At 32.2% G+C, this 19,103-nt stretch overlaps 2 protein-coding genes across 15 annotated transcripts in view; both read right to left on the reverse strand.

Moving 5' to 3' along the window:
- The window catches only part of LOC115219540 (protocadherin-19), a 154,847-nt gene extending 150,685 nt beyond the window's left edge, over positions 1 to 4,162 (reverse strand). For 3 of the 5 annotated variants that reach the window (XR_003882323.2, XR_003882322.2, XR_003882324.2), the window contains exon 1: positions 3,641 to 4,162. The gene's annotated coding sequence lies outside the window, so the exon portion shown is untranslated. The remainder of the gene's footprint in view (positions 1 to 3,640) is intronic. The other 2 variants (XM_029789738.2, XM_029789739.2) reach the window with 2 other exon arrangements.
- A 428-nt stretch (positions 4,163 to 4,590) lies between these two features.
- LOC115219531 (protocadherin-17-like) overlaps positions 4,591 to 19,103 on the reverse strand; it is a 146,355-nt gene continuing 131,842 nt past the window's right edge. For 2 of the 10 annotated variants that reach the window (XR_003882314.2, XR_003882317.2), the window contains one exon: positions 9,716 to 9,851. Coding sequence is in view for 2 of the 10 variants with exons in the window: in XM_029789715.2 (XP_029645575.1) it covers positions 4,627 to 4,907; positions 9,704 to 9,851 (429 nt within the window). In the remaining 8 variants the exon portion in view is untranslated. Of the gene's footprint in view, positions 4,908 to 9,703; positions 9,859 to 19,103 lie in introns of those variants that run through there. The other 8 variants (XR_003882315.2, XR_003882318.2, XM_029789715.2 and 5 more) reach the window with 7 other exon arrangements.

Consider the following 19,103-nt stretch of genomic DNA (forward strand, 5'->3'; position numbering starts at 1 on the left):
CAATTAGGACTGAACACGAAAAGGTGGACATCAACATGCTAGATATAGACGTCAAATCGCCATTCTCACAAGGATATGTTCTCAATAAAATAAAATGAATTTATTTTTATTTGAGAACATAATCCTGTGGAGAATGGCGATTTGACGTCTATATCTAGCATGTTGCTGTCCACCTTCGTGTTCAGTCCTTAATTGGTATATATAAATATTTTAATCTTCGGATTCTTTTTAATGTGCTAGACCACTGCTTTTAATTGACTAATATCAATTTCTACTTAAGTTTATATATATATATATATATGTATCTGTATATACCTATATATATATATGTGTGTATATATATCTATATTACACACGTGCACAGAATGTCTTTATATCATCATTTTATTTTAATGCTAAAATTTCCATGCTTCAATGGGTCTGATGAAATTCCTTGGATTGGATTCTTCTATAGGTGGATGCCTTTCCTCTTGCTAGCCTTCACCTGTTTCCAAGTAAGGTAATATTTCCTCTTCTCCTTCATATGTGAAAAACACAATGGTTTGCTGGATGTATTTTCATGGGAGATTGCAAACAAAAGGCGTCTCTTACAGTATGACAGTGAAACTCATTTGTGACTAACCTGCAGTGTCTAAACATGCAGACAGGAGCAGACATGCACGTACATACTCATGCACTCAAGTACACAGATGTACACACACACACACACACACACGTCCATCATCTGTCTGTCTGTCTGTCTGTCTATCTATCTCTCTCTCTGTCTATCTGTCTATCTATGTACCTATCTACCTATCTACCTACCTGCCTACCTATCTATCTATCTATCTATCTATCTATCTATCTATCTATCAACTTATCTACCTATCTATCTATCTATCTTTCTATCTACCTATCTACCTATCTATCTATCTATCTATCTATCTATCTATCTATCTACCTATTTATCCATCTATCTATCTATCTACCTATCTATCCATCTATCTATCTTGCAACAAGTTCACAATGAGAGTAGTACATTGACTGCAAAAAGAAAAGCTATACCAAGATAAGAAAACAACAAAGAATTTTCATTACCTATAATATCTGGTTAATATTTATTGCTTCATTGTTATCTGCTGATGCTTTTGACTTCACAGCCCTCCATTAGACTAACCAATTAGTAAATTGGAGATTGGCCATATGGGAGTATATATATCCTTACTGTTCAGAGATACTGTATACATACTTCCATTTATTCAGTTCATCCTTGTTTCCAGGGTGGACTTCTGTTTCATAATGAGTTCTGCACTCCAGAGGTTTATCAATGTCCCCGTGTTTGTATATTTGTTTCAATACCTTCCTCTGAGCTGAATTATAGCATTGAATATAGCTACTTTGTAAAATTTCTCATATACATTCACGTGTGACTCTGTAAACTGAAGGTTTGTGTCTAGAAGGTTTGTGTCTGGCATTTGTGTCTGGAAGAATATATCATTAGGAAACAAATACTCCAACATTAAACTGCAGGGTAAAACTGGACACATGGAAATACCTACCTTGTATCTCCAAGCAGTGAAGTAATATATACTTTCATGTGTCCAACCCTCAATTTACCAATTTATTGATGAAAACAAAATAAAATCTGTCTGATGAAAGGTTATAACCTGAAAGCACTCACAGTTAATGGTTAAGCAATAAATCTTAAACCAGTAACAAGGCTTCCACTTAATAGATATTTGTAATATTAGTTTTTGTGTTGATTTCTTCTCATATGATGTTAGTCTGCTGTTAATCACATATAACTGCGCTGATATAATACCCACTATATATATATATATATATATATGTATATATATATATATATATATATATATATATATATATATATATATTATATATATATATATATATATATATATATATATATATATATATATATATATATATATATATATACATATACATACATACATGCATATATATACATATGTAATTACGTGTGAATGCATACGTGTATATATGTATATGTACGTATATATGTATATGTGCATACATATATATGTATATATATATATCTATATGTATGTGTGAGTGTGTGCATCTGCAGTTTGAAGAAAAAATAGGAACAAATGTTATGAACTACGCTATTAGACTATTTCTCCATAAATTGTCGGAGGTAAATAATCTATTCTGACATATGGGAGGAAACAGATTTTCATAAAAGCTGTTTTCAATATTTATATGTTAACAAAGGTTGCAGGAATCAGGTGCAATGACAATGAATAAATAAAATGGCTTTCGACTATAAATTGATAGATCACTATATAATTGTTTATAAACAAACAGAAAAAAAAATAATATGGTTATTGCAATGTACTTAGTGTTAGTACGATTAAAGTTGGTGCCAAATTTATTTTCAGAGTCAATAGCTTTAAATCAATATATATATTGAGTAACAAAACCAATATGTGTATTGCACAAGTAAAATCTAACATGATTTAATGTCATGCAGTCTATAGTATCTTCAGTGTCTTAACCTGTTCATTGTACTAAGTATTAAATTGATCCCATTGTCAGAAATCTTGTATTTAAAAAAAAAACTGTTTGAAAAACACTTACTGAATTTATTCATGCATAAGTCATACCATTTTATCTTTGGTTTTAACTGAGAAAACTATGTTGAGATCTACATATAGGGCAATGCTAAAACTATGAAAGGAAAATAATTTGTATGAAGATTTAACACTAAACTATGAGTACAACTCATACATGAGTAAGTATGGTATGTCCTTATAAAATCCCTAGATGTCAGACTAAATTGAAAAGCTAATGAAATTTAAAGAGGCTGAAGGCCTAATGAACTTGAAACATTTAAAATAAATTTAACTTATGAAAAACTCAGAGAACTGATGAATGTAAAAGATATTAGTATGCAATGCTGAAGAAATAATATCATGATAATGATGATGGTTGTGGTGGTTGTTGTTGTTGTTTGTTGCTGTTGTTTTTTTATTTGTCACTGGTGCATCTAATACTACTTTTCATAAAATTTAAGAAAACTAAAATCCTTTTTTCTTTTTCTTTTTTTTTTTTTTTGAAACTCAATAATTTCTATAAAAAAATTGCTGGAAAGACAAGCTGTAATGATTTGCTTTCAATGTTATTGAAATTCTTTACCTCCTTAAATAATTTATATTTCACTAAATAGGCATCGAATATATTTTTCAATAAAATATTTTGAAGGGATATTATTTACAACAGAAATACATAAAATTGTTCTTTGTTTTGTTTTTGATTGATTGTGTTCTTTTTCAGGCCAATGATATTAACCTCTTCTATATTTCACATTTATGTATCTTTGAAACAGTTTTAATGTATTTTATTGAAAATATAATGAAGTTAAATTACATGAAGTATTAATTATGACAGCTATCATATTCATTGTATTTAAAATTAGATTCATACATTTAAAAAAAAAATTAATTTAAAGTAATTTTAATGCTTTATTTGATATATTAATATCCATGTAATTAAATTAAAAGTCGAAACATATACCCAAGGAAACCAAATCACAACACAAGAGCAAAACATGATAGGCAGACATTGTATCAGAAACATTCAAATTTATTTTTAATATTTTTACAAGAAAAATACTTACCATTTAACATTTATCAGTGGTATGAATTTGTAGTGTCTGATTGGGAATTCTGACCTGAAAATTTTAAATGTTTCAAGATCTTTTGTGACTGACATGAATGTTTTCATGCTATGAAGCCTCTCACATAACGACAGCTATCTCATATAACATAATCATTATTGTAGATGATCTTTTCTGTCAGTCAAAAATTTCTTGTAAAAGTCAGTTGCTGCTTTCTGGACAAGGTTTATTAATTTGGCCACATTGTTTTGTCTTATCTCTAAGAAAGTAAATATTCTTAAATTGATACTAAAAAACATAAAAGAATATATTATGAAGAAAGAGGAGTAAAATATATGTGAAAATAAGTTTCAGCTTAAATATTTGTACTTGATAAGTGAGTGGTGTTAGAACTCAAACTAAAAATTTCTTAGTTCTAAGTCAAGCTTCCCATCTCAGATTATGCAGAGGATGAAATGTCAATGAAACCATATATATATATATTTATATATATATATATATATATATATATATATATATATATATATATATATATATATATATATATATATATATATATATATATATAACAGTTGTTAAACTTTGCCTTAAAGAAATATATATACACTGAAATAGACATATCAACATTTGATATCATGATACATACTCACACACACACACAATTAGACTTGTATGCACACAAATATACACACTTGAGCTTACACTCATGCACAGGTACAAATGCACACACACACACACACACATTCACATATATATGCACAAAGATGGAATAGCATATCATTGTCATGAGCCATTGCCAAATAATTAGTCTAAAATTATCACAAGTTACAGGAAACTTAAAATAATTCATTAGTCAGTATATTACTTTGTTTGATTTGGTTTTCTTCATATATCATCATTATATAAAGAAAAGCTAATTATATACATACATTTTTTTTTTCATGTAAATAATATTGGTCTCATATACAACTAACTATGCTCAATTTTTATGAGCAAATTGTCTTTGGTATTGCTGGAAGTGGCTTAGCATAAGATGTAAAACTGTTTCTAGTTGGAAGATTCCAAGACTGTGGTGTTATATTAGGATTAGTACTATTGACTCTAAAAGACTTCAGATCAATAACATCGTTACTGGTGGTGTTCTGACCAGGACTGTGTTGGTAAGAACATTTAGTTGTACTGTTAGTAAACATTGGTTTATTAAGTGTCTTCTGTGAAGATTTATCATCCATGATCTTGGGCTGGTCTGGGTTGCAAGATTTAAGAGCTGAGAAGTAAAAGAAAAATGAAAAAAAAAACAATCTCAAAAGAACCTCTTTTTTTTTACTGTCTTTCAATACAATTTCTTTCTCAAGGTAGCAATGCTGTATTTACTGACTAGTTTAAAGTATAGATCAAAGCTTAATACCAGATTCAGAAATAAATGTATCCTTTCATACCATACAAGCTATGTTGCTATTGACTTACAGTATTCAAAATTTGTGCAAGTACAACTATCTGATTAAGAAGCTCACTTTCCTACCCTCTGAGTTTGGGTTCAGTCTCACTGCACGGCACCTTGGTCAAGTGTCTTCTACTGCAGACCTTGACTGACCAATGTTCCATGAGTGAATTTGGTGGGCTGAAGCAGTGCCAAAGCCTGCCAAAGTCTGTTGTGTGTGTGTGTGTGTGTGAGTATTGTCCACCATCAACACCACCCCTTGACAAGTGGAGTTGGTTTGTTTAACTCCTCGTAACTTAGTGATTTAACAAAAGAGACTGACAGAATAAGTACCTGGCCATGAGTTGAATTGTTTTTACTAAAACTCTCTAAGGTAATGCTCCAGCATGACTGCATTCCAATGACTGAAGCAAGTAAAAATAAATGATAAAAGATTGGTATAATGAACAAACCTAAGTGTACAAAATATTTTAAATATAGTTTAGTTGTCATGATCTAATGGTTAGAATGTTAGACTCGTGATCATTGGGTTGTGGGTTCAATTTTTGGACTAGGCAGCATGTTTTCCTTGAGCAATGAACTTCATTTGACATTGCTCCAATACACTCAACTGAAAATGATACCAGTTGCACCTGAGAGTTAACCTGGTAGATCCCATTTACAGGTGAGTAGTCTTTAGCTCTTAGCCTTAGAAGTCCTAATAAAGTCCAGCTTCATGAGCTCGTAGGCTTCAAGTAGCCTTTTTAGACTCAAATGTCTGAGATTTTAGAGAGAAACATTTCGCTTTGCTTTTCTTTTCCCTGTTAAGTTCTCTCTTTACTCTTTACACTTTTACTTGTTTCAGTCATTTGACTGTGGCCATGCTGGAGCACCGCCTTTACCAAGCAAATCGATCCCAGAACTTATTCTTTGAAAGCCTAGTACTTATTCTATCAGTCTCTTTTGCTGAACCGCTAGGTTACGGGGATGTAAATACACCACCCTCGGTTGTCAAGCGATGTTGGAATGACAAACACACACACACACATACATACATATATGTATATGTGTATATATATATATATATATATATATATATAGATATATATATATATATATACATATATACGACAGGCTTATTTCAGTTTCCATCTGCCAAATCCACTCACAAGGCTTTGGTCAGCCCGAGGCTATAGTAGAAGACACTTGGCCAAGGTGCCACACAGTGGGAATGAACCCGGAACCATGTGGTTGGTAAGCAAGCTACTTACCACACAGCCACTCCTGTTAAAATTTATATGAAGTTATATTTAAATTAGCAAATTCTGAAATAAATATCTTAGTTAAGGATAGATTTTCATTGACTAGAGTATTTCAATCTATACAAAAAACACATATATCATAATAGAATAAAGTTACCGAAATACAAATGTAAGATACATTTAAGCATCCAAAACTTGCTCGTAAGATAAGGAAGATACAACATGTAGATGTACAAATTGAAATTGAACACATTAAAAAATAATCAAGTCAGGTGCTAGTTGATTACTCAACAAGCACTTATTTGATTGATACCAAAAGGATGAAAGGCAAAGTCAACCTCAGTGGAATTTAAACTGAAATATAGTGTGAAAAGAAATACTGCTAAGCAGAGCAACGATTCTGCCACAGCACCACCACCTTAATAATAATAATGATCATAATAATAATAATGATGATGATGATGATGATGGTAATGATAATGATGGTAATAATAATAATAATAAAATAATAATAATAATAATAATAATAATAATAATAAATTCACTGATGCAATACCAGACAGTGGCTCTCATGGCTTCTAATTTTAACTGATTGGAAGTGTTTTTGTGTACATTGTTTTGTCTTCGTATAAAAGATGAACTACAGCAAATAGTCTGCTCAATACCACAGATTTGCTTGTCAGTTGTTTGACCATAACCGGTTGAGCATGTCCCTTAGTGGCTGATGATATTTGCATCTCTGATCACGAGCAGAAGTAGTGGGGGAGAATCATAGCCATGTGTTGAGAGGAATTCTTTGGAAACATGGGTGTTTTGTTTAACATATTTTTGGCCCAAGGCCAGTACGTTTTGTGGGGGGGGGGGTAAGTTGAAAATATAGCAATCCCAGGACTAAATTGCTACTTAATTTATCGACCCCAAAAGGATGAAAGGCACAATTGACCTCAGTGGAATTGGAAGTCAGAACACAACGATGGGTGAAATGCTGCTAAAAATTTTGCCTGGATGATGATGATTTCTTTTAGATAATAATAATTATGAATGTGGATCCAGATGTTTGGCCAACTGAATACTTGCTCACCAAATTAGCATGTAAGTGATTGAGTATTCCAATATATATGTGTGTTATCAATGTAATCCTCAAGGAGAATCAGCATGACAAAGTGTGAGAGACAAGGTTGTATCTTTCTTTGAATTACGGGTAAAATCCATCAAATAGGCTTCTGTATAGTTTCCATCTACCCTGTTTTACTGAAAAGGCTTGAGTTGACAAGAGTTGACAAGAGGTGGTGGTAAAATTCATTTGCCACATACTGTAATTGAACCAGGGACCTCATGATTGCATTCAGAATGTGACAATAAATGGACAATAAATGGACTAGCTATATAATTCTCAGTCACCTTCAAAAGGAAGTAATGCATATAAATTATGAATGATAAATAAACGCTATTAATACAAAAAAAAAAGAATTATATAAACCTTATATTTTGTGAATGAATTTCCTAGTTTGATTTTACAAATAATAGTAGAAATTTGATTTGTAGTCTACTCAGAAAATATGCTAGATTTGGTGTGAGTATTTCACCTTTGGGGTTTCTTCATTTTATATTCTGGCTTCAACATAAAACCTGTGTTTGTTCTGTTTCCTCTATGCATTTTAAACATTTTCTGAAGTTCTAGCGTAGTTGCAAATTTTTCTATTCACTGAATCAGCTTTAGTACTGTGCTGGTAAGCTATGCTTCAGCTACAAACACTTAAAAAAATAATTTATGTAATTAAAAGCAGACACCCCTTTAATTTCTTTTTTCATTATGTATGTTGGTCTTAAAGCAAGTCTTTTATTTCCTCTAATAATGATAATCATCTAAGTAATTCTAAATATGGTAAAATCGAATTGCTGTGAAGTTCAACATATTCAGAAATTAACAAGTCCTCTTGGGTTTCATAGATCGTTAAAGTAATTTCATTATGTATATTTCTTTGCCTGATCCTTTTAGTCTTACAGAGATTAATTTAATTTTGCTTTTAATTAAACTCATTTCTCCAATCACACAATAAATCATCTTTCTTTTATTTACTAAAGTTATTTTAATCCAGGCAGGAAGGTAAAGGAAGCAGTAACATCTTGCTCAATTATTCGTTGTTGGACTACAAGCTGTTCTCCAGTAAATATATCGAACACACACTGATTTCACAATTGTATGAAGGTAGAGGAGATTTATGGACACATTACTCCCATTTATTGTTGCTTAATGTAGGGTAATCTCTCGTGGAAGTGCCATCCAACCAAAATGCAAATATATGGGAAACTACCACCTGTGTCATCTCTTGTGAAAGGTAGAAGAGTCCAGTTTGCTGGACATTGTTGTAGAGCTGAAAAAGAAGTAATTTCTACTCTTCTCCTCTGAAAGCCATCTACTCGCAATACCAGAGGGCGCACACTCTCCTACCCTGATGTAATCTCCAGGGATACAGGCATCCAGCAACAGAACCTCCGTAATGCCATGATGGACCGTGAAGTCTGGCGTAGCATGGTAAACTCCATTGTCTTGACCACGGTCGAACAATGATGATGATGATGAGGTTTTACTGCCCTCTTCTCTTGAGCTGCACACCAGGCCATACTGGAGGCTCTGTTTTGGAAACTTAAGCACCTATTAGGGAATAAAGACCACACAACTACATTGATAGCTAAATGAAGATAGAGATTACTGGCATAATGAGGTGAAACCAGGGATGAATTAGCAGTATTATAGGATCTCAGGCTTAGCAATGCTCAGGGACCCCTATATGCACCACCACAGTATACATACACTAACATTAGGTCACTTGATCTGTGAGGCCTATAGTCAACAGTCCAGTGTGCCCATACATCAACCTTTTAACATTTAAACTGACCACTTCTGGCTCAAATATTCTACCTGTTTAATGTTCATACTTGCCAGATACAACCTCTCACACTTACCTTACAATGTCATTCTAAATATAAACAATCACCTCAGGTAAAGCTTGAAGCCATGAGATAATGTTCAATTAATCCAAAATAATGTGAATAAATAAATATTACATTTGACAGTAATCTAAATTGTAAAGGATTAAGATTGAAGTGGATGAAATACATTTTGGTTGTGGCTACTTAAAGAAGACGAGATCATTATGATAAACAAAAGTGCTTTAGTACTGGTTGAGTGCTAACCTCAGTTGTTTTTCAGAAGAAGTTATTTCTGATGAGAACAGTGGTGTAGTCTAATAGAGTTTTACTTCTCATCTGTTTAGCACTTGTGAAACAAGATAAAAACACATCCTACAAACCCCAGTTTTCAGAAATGTTAGCTCAAATTCACATCAGCTATTAATGAAAATGACACATTGTCCATACCTGCTAAAGTTTCATAATGTACTGTATTTTCTTCATTCCAGCCAGTCCCACTTTCAGCATTTGAGAGTGTTGGTATTTCATTAAAGTGGTCATGAACCATCAACATATGTTCTTCTTCTTTATTCACACCAGATGTCACTGTTGCTTCCTAAAGACTCATGGTCATACAAAGTAAAAATTAGACAAGAATTAACTAATATGATATAGTAATTAGTAAAGTTATGAAGCAATATATCGAGGAAAATAAGCTTGTTTATATTTTAATATCATCATTTTGTTTTTTTAATTATAAGGTATTAAGATTTATTCTGGAAAAAAGAAAAAAAATGTAAAATAAAGTATTTTGTAATTACATGAATATTTTCATAAAATCAAGTTTTTGTCTTAGTTTGCTTCACAGAATTTTTCAAACCACATTCAAGTCTGATCATTCCAGTTAGCACAACATGCACGTCATTAATTTTGAAAGAGTATATTTATGATGTTGTACGACGTATAAAATATGCAGAACATTGGTGGCAGTGGGAGTAGGTAGTAAATATGCAAATAAATGAGTAAATAAATATATCAATGCAATTAAATAACTTGAAAATTAACTTTTGTAAACAACTAATTAGAACTTATCATCCTTCTCGTGTACACATGGCTGTGCCATGCTGTTTTCAAGACTTGTTTGTGTGTCTGTTTACCATTCCTTTTATCCTCTTTCTAAAAACTCATCTTTATTAATGTTCTGCCTTATGGGACCAGCTTTGTGCATCTGATTTCTCTATTGTGTTGTTTAGTTCTGTGAAGCATTTTCCTTTTACTTATTACTCTCCCGTCTATCTCTTTCTCTTGCTCTTGTTCTTTCTCACTTATCACATACACATGCACAACACAAACACACATGCACACACACACAAATACACACACACACATGCTCGCTCACACGTATATGCAAATAAATTCATGTAAGATTTTCTTGCACATTTCAAGGTATTCCCCAAGGTCCTTCTTTAAACATGAGTATTTTAGTTACAGCCATCATCAGAATGTCTTCTCACAGGGCATACATAATCCTATTTTTCTGTCAAACAACAATTATTGTAATTATTTCATTGTTTATACATTTTTAGTTTACTTCCATTTTTTTTTTTATATAAATTTTATTTTGTTATATATCTTTAGATCTATCTACATTTCAAAGTGTTCTAGCTAACCTTGGTCTAGTGTTTACTCAACTAGCGCCTTGTTAAATGAAGAAGATAGATGTTCAATTCTGTTCTGTTCAGCTATTCTATATGCATGATATTCTTGTACTACGATCATGTACAAATAAATAAATAAATAAAAATAAAAATAAAAATAAAAATAATGGGGAAAAAAAATAAATAGAAGAATTTCCATTAAATTTCATGTAGTAAATTACATTCTTGAACACATGACTGAAGAATTGTCTGCTATTTGTATTTCTGTATATCTTTCGTAGACTAACACTCAAACTGCAGAACAGCCGAACATTTAGTTTCTATAAAAGCAGAGAATTGGAGTGGGCTTTCATGGAAATTATTTTTTAAAATTAAAAAAAAACAACAAAAAGTGAAATAAAAAAATACATAAACTACTAAATATCATTATTCTATGCAACCACAGATATATTAGCCTGAATGACGAGGAAGTATATGATGTATCCTCTTATTTCTTTCTTGAGAATACATGCAGAGAGAGAATAAAAGAAAGATTAAACAAAATATCTTTGGAGATTTCTGGCAGTCAATATATATTACTAACTTGAAAAAAAAAAAAAAAAAAAAAAGGAAAAAAAACTATCAATGTTTGAAAGAAAAGCAGAGATGACTCTTCTGGTTTACAGTAACTATATAACTATCACATTGATATTTAAGACTGAACTGCACGTTGTAAAAGATATGTTAGATATATGTTCACTACTCAGCAAAATTTCTTGAAATATTTTATTGTTTGTCTTTGATTCAATATTTTTTTTTATTGTCCAGTGACAATAGTATGTCTTAAAATTCTAAAACGGGTGATCAAAAGACTATAAGGAGCTGTAAAGTCTGCAAGAAATAACAATCAAATCCCTCGCAGATTACTCCCACCATAATCAGGATTGATTCGTTGGATAACGTAATCTTTATATATAAAAGTGAGGTTGTGTGCTGTCTGTCTCCTACGATTTAGATTCCTAACTACTCCCACATTTTGCGGTGCAGTTTAACCAAAACCGGGTATCTTATAGTTGTGATTCATATTGAGCCCTTCTGGGTATTAGAGCGCGTCTACGATTTAAAAAAAATTTACCATCAATTTTTCCCATTTTTAATGCATTTTTGGCATATATAAGGGAAGTAACTCTCTAAAAATTTATTATTAAATCTCAGAACGTAAAAAGCTACAGTAACACCCCCCCCCTTTGTGGTTAGCCATATTGAGATGGCTATTATACTTTACATCGCTAAAAATGCTTATATAGTTATTTCCCTTACAAACCCGAGCAACGCCGGGCGATACTGCTAGTCTTAAATATACTGAAAATAAAACCAGATGGTCATAACTGGAACCTTAATTATATGTCACCTTGATCAGAATAGACCTAGTTGGATAAACAATGACAAGTAAATTGATTACAAGGATCTGTCTTGGCTATATGGTTGTTGAGTTTGCTTTGTTACCATCTAGTGTCAATTTTTATTTCACTGAGACATAGAAGACTCCTTAGGCAAGTGTCTTCTACGTAGCCTTGGGCTGACTGATGCCTTGTGAGTGAAACTGATAGACTGTAAATATAAGCATGTCAAATTTATGTACATGTGCATATGTCTGTTTGTATGTATGGATCTATGTACGTTTTTGTGGATATGTATGTATGATGTGTGTGTACATGTTTTTCTCTGGGATTCTTAAGAGAAGGCAAGCTTGTAACTAACAAAGTAACAAGTTTTTTTGAGTTAAGAGATTTCCTGGTGTTTGGAAATAGGTGGTTGAGTTGGTATGTTGATTAAATTGTCAATGCAACCAAGTGTGTACAGCTATTCATATAAAGAATCTCAGCGGGAGAAACTTTGGAATGTCATACAAATTTTTACTGTGCCACTAATAGATTGCATTTGAAGACTGAATATCAATTTCTTTTGCTCTTTCTTCAAAAAAAAAAAAAAAACTTAGTCTTTCTAGTTTTTTTGTGGAAATCTGTAGATATGCCTACTCCAATGCACCTATGATGATTGATACAAAAGAAAATTCATAGTCAGGGTACAAAAGCTGTGAGTTCCACATTAGCTGACTATAAATGTTCTCTTTTTTTTTTCCCTTGGATTTCGATGATACATTTATATTATTTGGGCAGCTGATCCCTACAGCAGTGAATCATTTTTGTTCCCTATCCCACAGAACAGTATCAGGCGTGCAGTGTTGACACCAGATTGCTTTTTTATTGGAGTATTCCATCAGTATTCCTTGTTTTTAAAGGTATAAATACATTCTGATTCTGGCATGTCTTTAATGTGTCCGTCAATGCAATCCTTCCTACAGATAGCATTGTAAATGGTTTTTACAACTATGTCACGTCTCAAGTGTAGGTTGTATATTCGGTTGTATATTCGGAGCAACTGCTAATATCCTCCACACTGGTAGAGTATAGCAGGCACTTTGTATCACAATGTTAAGATTTGGTAGTATCTTTGTTACTCTTGTTTATCAGGTATCTAGTAACTATCCCCTGTTTCTGGATAGCAAAGGCATATCCTTCAAGGTAGGATATAATGTATCTATTGCAAATTCAGGAGAGGCTACTCTTCCTGTCAACGTTGTTGTTATCCTCGAGCTCAGTGGATATGTTCCAATGCATTACTTTTAACTGGTATGATGCTTGTGTCTCTTCTAAGCCTCTGTTTAGGTAGGCCAGTCCAGCCTCCCTTACTCTGAAGATGTTCTTACTTTCACTTTTGAGTATGCATATAATGTACTCATTTCTTTCTTTACTGTTCAGCAGATGTCTGTGTGATACAATGTGACATTCAAACTTTATTTGTATGTATGTATGTGTATATATGCATGCATATATGTGTATGTATATATGCATACATGTATGTTTGCATGTACATATGTATGTATTATTGTGTGTAAATATATGTATGTGTGTGTGTGTTAAGGTGTGTTTACTGTATATATGTGTGCATATTAGTTTAGATTCCATCTCCTTGCATGAAAAATGTTAAGCAAAAAGAAAAAAAAAAGAAATGAAAATGATGATTTGTTGACATTCCTTGTTAACAAACCATTCCATAGCTGTGACCTTTTGAAGACATGTAGAATCGGAAAAAATTCCATTACTTGAAAAAGAGATAAGAGTTAGCAATGTGAAGAGCATCCAACTGTAAAACAATGCCTCAGTACATATTCATCCAACCCATGCTAGCATGGAAGATAGGCATAGAATAAATTCTTTTATTCTTTTACTTGCTGCAGTCAGATGACTGCAGCCATGCTGGAGCACTGCCTTTAGTCGGGCAAATTGGGCCCAGGACTTATTCTTTGTAAGCCTTATTCAACTTCAGGGGAGGGATAAGTCGATTACATCGACCACGGTAGTTCTTTTATTGACCTTGAAAGAATGAAAGGCAAAGTCAACCTCGGCAGAATTTGAACTCAGAACGTAAAGACAACAAAATGATGCTAAATATTTTGCCTGCTTTCCCTAATGATTCTGCCAGCTTGCCATGCATGCATGCACACACACACACACTCAGAGATAGATAGATCTATAGATATGTATTTTGGAGTGTGTTTATATTCCTGAAGTTACATGACATGTTGTGAGTGGCAGAGAGGGCCTGCAGTATTAAAAAAATACATTAATAATATGGATACATCAAACTTGTTTTAGCATGGAACAAAATGGATGTAAAAATGAATATATGTGTACTTACACACACACACACACATATATACATACATACATGTATGTATGATATGTATTCAACAGATAATAATTGTATATATATGCTGGCTGTGTGGTAAGTAGCTTGCTAACCAACCACATGGTTGCAGGTTCAGTCCCACTGTGTGGCATCTTGGGCAAGTGTCTTCTGCTATAGCCCCGGGCCAACCAATGCCTTGTGAGTGGATTTGGTAGACGGCAACTGAAAGAAGCCAGTCGTATATATGTATATATATATATGTATATGTCTGTGTGTGTTTGTGTGTCTGTGTTTGTCCCCCTAGCATTGCTTGACAATTGATGCTGGTGTGTTTACGTCCCCGTCACTTAACGGTTCGGCAAAAGAGACCGATAGAATAAGCACTGGGCTTACAAACATTAAGTCCCGGGGTTGAGTTGCTCGACTAAAGGCGGTGCTCCAGCATGGCCGCAGTCAAATGACTGAAACAAAGAAAAGAGTAAAGATATATATATACATATATATACATACGTACATACATATATATATATGTATATAAATATATATTATTTTATTCTGTTATTTGTTTCAATCATTTGACTGTGGCCATGCTGGAGCATTGCCTTTAGTCAAGCAAATAGACTCCAGGACTTATTCTTTGTAAGCCTAGTACTTATTCTATCAGTCTCTTTCACTGAACTGCTAAGTTGCGGGGCCGTAAACACACCAACATTGGTTGTCAAACGATGATGGGGGAACAAACACAGACACACAAACATATAGACATACACACCTATATGTACACACACACACACACATATATATACAATGGGCTTCTTTCAGTTTCCGTCTGCTAAATCCACTCACAAGGCTTTGGTCAGCCCGAGGCTATAGTAGAAGACAGGTGCTGATACAATGCAATGTGATTGAATCTTGAAGCAAACATCTTAACCAAACAGCCAAGCTTAAGCCATTTTTATACTACTGTGTTTGTGATTTATATCACCTTTCCATACATTGAGTAGATCTTTGATTCACTGGTGATTCAAATCTCCCCAATCTTTCTGACTATTTAACAAATTATTTTGAGAAATATATAAAAGTTAAATCTCTCTACCAGGAGAATGATATATAATAAAATACTTCTCAAAGCAAACAGGACAGGATATATCTTATTTCAACCATTCTCAGAGACAAATTCTTTATTGCTTCATGTTGAAAATTTATGGAAGAAAGCTCCACATAATTATATTCAATATCTTAGAAATGGACCTGAACTGCAATACATATGTCTCTTATTTGTTATCAAATAGCATTGAAGTATAAAAGATTTTTTTTCTATTTCTTGCAACTCAAGCATTATGTGACACAGAGTATACTAGCTTCTGTAAATTATGCATTATCATTCACATATTTCACAATTCAACATATAGGGGTATATATTTAAATGTGTGTGTGTATGTATATATAGGGAGAGAGATGCCTGTATATACGTACATATATATATAAACACATGCACACATGAGTACGAATATAAACACATACACATACTCATATACATATATATATATTCATATACAGTGAAAGAGATAGACATATATATATATATATATATATATATATATATATATATATATGTATACACACACATACACACACGTATGATGAGGTACATGGTTTAGTGGTTAAGGTGTTCTATTTGTAATCCTAAGATTGTGGATTCGATTCCTGGTCAGGCAATGTGTTGTGTTCTTGAACAAAACACTTCAATTCAATTCGCTCCAAACTACTCAGCCAGCAGAAATGAGTTGTGCTGTCACAGACAGGCATACTATCAGAGGAAGAATATATGCACCATAGAATCCAGTGAACCAGCCTTATGAGCCTATTGCTTTGACAGGACCTTTGAGATATAGAGAATTACAAATACGAATATAATACGAGATAACGAATTTTAAATATTCTAACGGCCAGCTTGCCTGACTTCAGTTCGATTTTTGCTGTAGCGAGGAGATATAAGTGGAAATTGACGATTTAATAGTCTGTTATCAGCATATTGGCTTTGAAATAATTTTCTTTAGCCCTTACTTATAAGTTGTTTATAATTTTAACCGTAAAGGTATTTTAATATGCTGCCACATTTCTTGATGGAATTTTTTTCTGTAGAGAAAAAAACTTCATCCTATATTAGTAGCAATTACAAATACATGTATCTTTATATCTAGTAGTTATGAGGTTAAGAAGTTTGCTTCTTGAACACATGAATTTGGTTCCTTGGTTGACATCTACTGTGGTTCTGTACTGCCCAGTGCCTCATGAGAGATTTTGGTAGATGGAAAGTGTGTCTGTGAATATTTATAATCTGTGCTGAGCCACAGCTACCAACACTGTTTACTTCAAATAAGACAAGTGTTCCCTCTTTGGGGACATTTGTTGACGTTTCCTATCAACAAATCCTTCATTATCTCTGCACTTTCGAATTCCTTTAGAATGAAAAATCCTTTGCAAAAGCTGGTGGGTATTGGTAACAAAAAGAGTATACAGATGTAAAAATCCTATCACAATCGATGCTAACGTGGAAAAATGGCCATTAAATGAAAGAATGAATAAATATGTTAGTGAATCTGTTTGTCTGTGTGTGTTTGTGTATATGTGTATGTGTACATACACACACTCATATATATATTTATAACAGACAGTTAAATATTAAGCTTCAAGAAATGCTTTTTTATTTCATTAAAAGTCATATTTATGTAGTTTCCTCTCTTATGTATTTATGTATGTATGTATTTATGTATGTATTTATGTATGTATGTATGTATGTATGTATGTATGTATACATACACATGCATATATATTACATATACATGTATGTATATATATGTATGTGTATATATGTATGAGTGTATATATAAACACACCCACACACTCATATATATACATATATATGTATATATATATATTTATTTATGTATTTATATATATATATTTATTTATTTATGTATTTATATATATATATATATTTATATATTTATTTATTTATGTATTTATATATATATATATTTATTTATGTATTTATATATATATATATCATCCAATTTTCTATCTCGCAATATACAATCTAGTATAATGCCATTACATAATACTTAAAATTGCTTTAATGACAAGAATATTCTATTTGATTTCCAGAATATCTTTTCACTACGACTAAGATTTGAGGATTTTTCTCATAATACATCATATGCCAAATGTAAAAATCATTATCTTTCTACATATCTGTATTAGTCTCTGCAGAAATTTTTCAATAGCTGGCCAATGTAATGCATTATGGTATTCCCTCAGACTTATTCTTCTGGACTTAATACTTTCACTTTATTTTATACCTGAAAACGAAACTATTAATGTGAACATTTTTGCCTATCTATACCTCTCAGTTTATATAGCTCATCTTCTGGTGCAAGCGGTTGATTTTTATCACTGCCCGTCTATCATAATTTGTCAATTTCACTAAATCCATAGCTATTTCTTTAACTTTTCTGGTAAGGTGGCAGAAGGCGGGGCTAGGTGTCATAAGGCTGCTTACACAGTTTGCATGGTATATGAATGACTGAGGTTAGAACACTCCTCTGAATTTTTGAAGGCAGGGAGTTGTTCAATTACATTGATTCCCCAGTTCTTCACTGACACTTTTATTTTATTGACCCCAAAAGGATGAAAGGCAAAGTTGACCTCAGCCAGATTTGAACTCAACAAGTAGAGAACCGGAAGAAATGCTGCTAAGCATTTTGTCCAACATACTAACAATTCAGCCAGCTCACAGTAATTAACTATTTTTTGGATGAATCCACATTTCTTTTACATTCTTTTATATTTTTCCTTATAACTTCTTTTATGATATTCCAGAGAATGTTTCCTTTTAAAAAATTATCTTTTAATAACATCCCTTTTTGTTCTCTTCTAATCTTGCTCACCTCCCAAAATATATATATATTCACAAATATTTTCTTATACAAACTGGATGATTCTATCGCTATTTGTAAATCCTATATCATTAAGAATTTATTTGCATTTCAGATTCAAATATTTTCCTTCATACTAACTAATGAACATTTAATCTATTAAAATTTATTCGCACTTTTGCAGAAGAGGAAATTATCTTGAGAAGCATTTTTTTCTTTTTTCTTTTTGGTTTTTGGTTTTATTCCTGTTTGATGAAGTTAAGGACATTCTACACGTACTTGGTCTCATCCAGATTGTGTTTAAATAAACATTTACATACATTCATCATATATTCATGCATGCATGTATCTAGATACATCACACAAAAGTGATAGAAGATGCATTATAATGTAGTTAAATTATTTTAGCAAGAAATTAAACTCTTTTAAATTCAAACTAAAAGTTCTATCTAATATTATATTCTTATTTAGTGAAATCAAGTGGAATTTTAATGTAAATTCTAGATAATATATACTTTATGGGATTTTAATGATTTTTTT

This window comes from Octopus sinensis, linkage group LG14 (genome assembly GCF_006345805.1).
Source record: "Octopus sinensis linkage group LG14, ASM634580v1, whole genome shotgun sequence".
Lineage (NCBI taxonomy): Eukaryota > Metazoa > Mollusca > Cephalopoda > Octopoda > Octopodidae > Octopus > Octopus sinensis.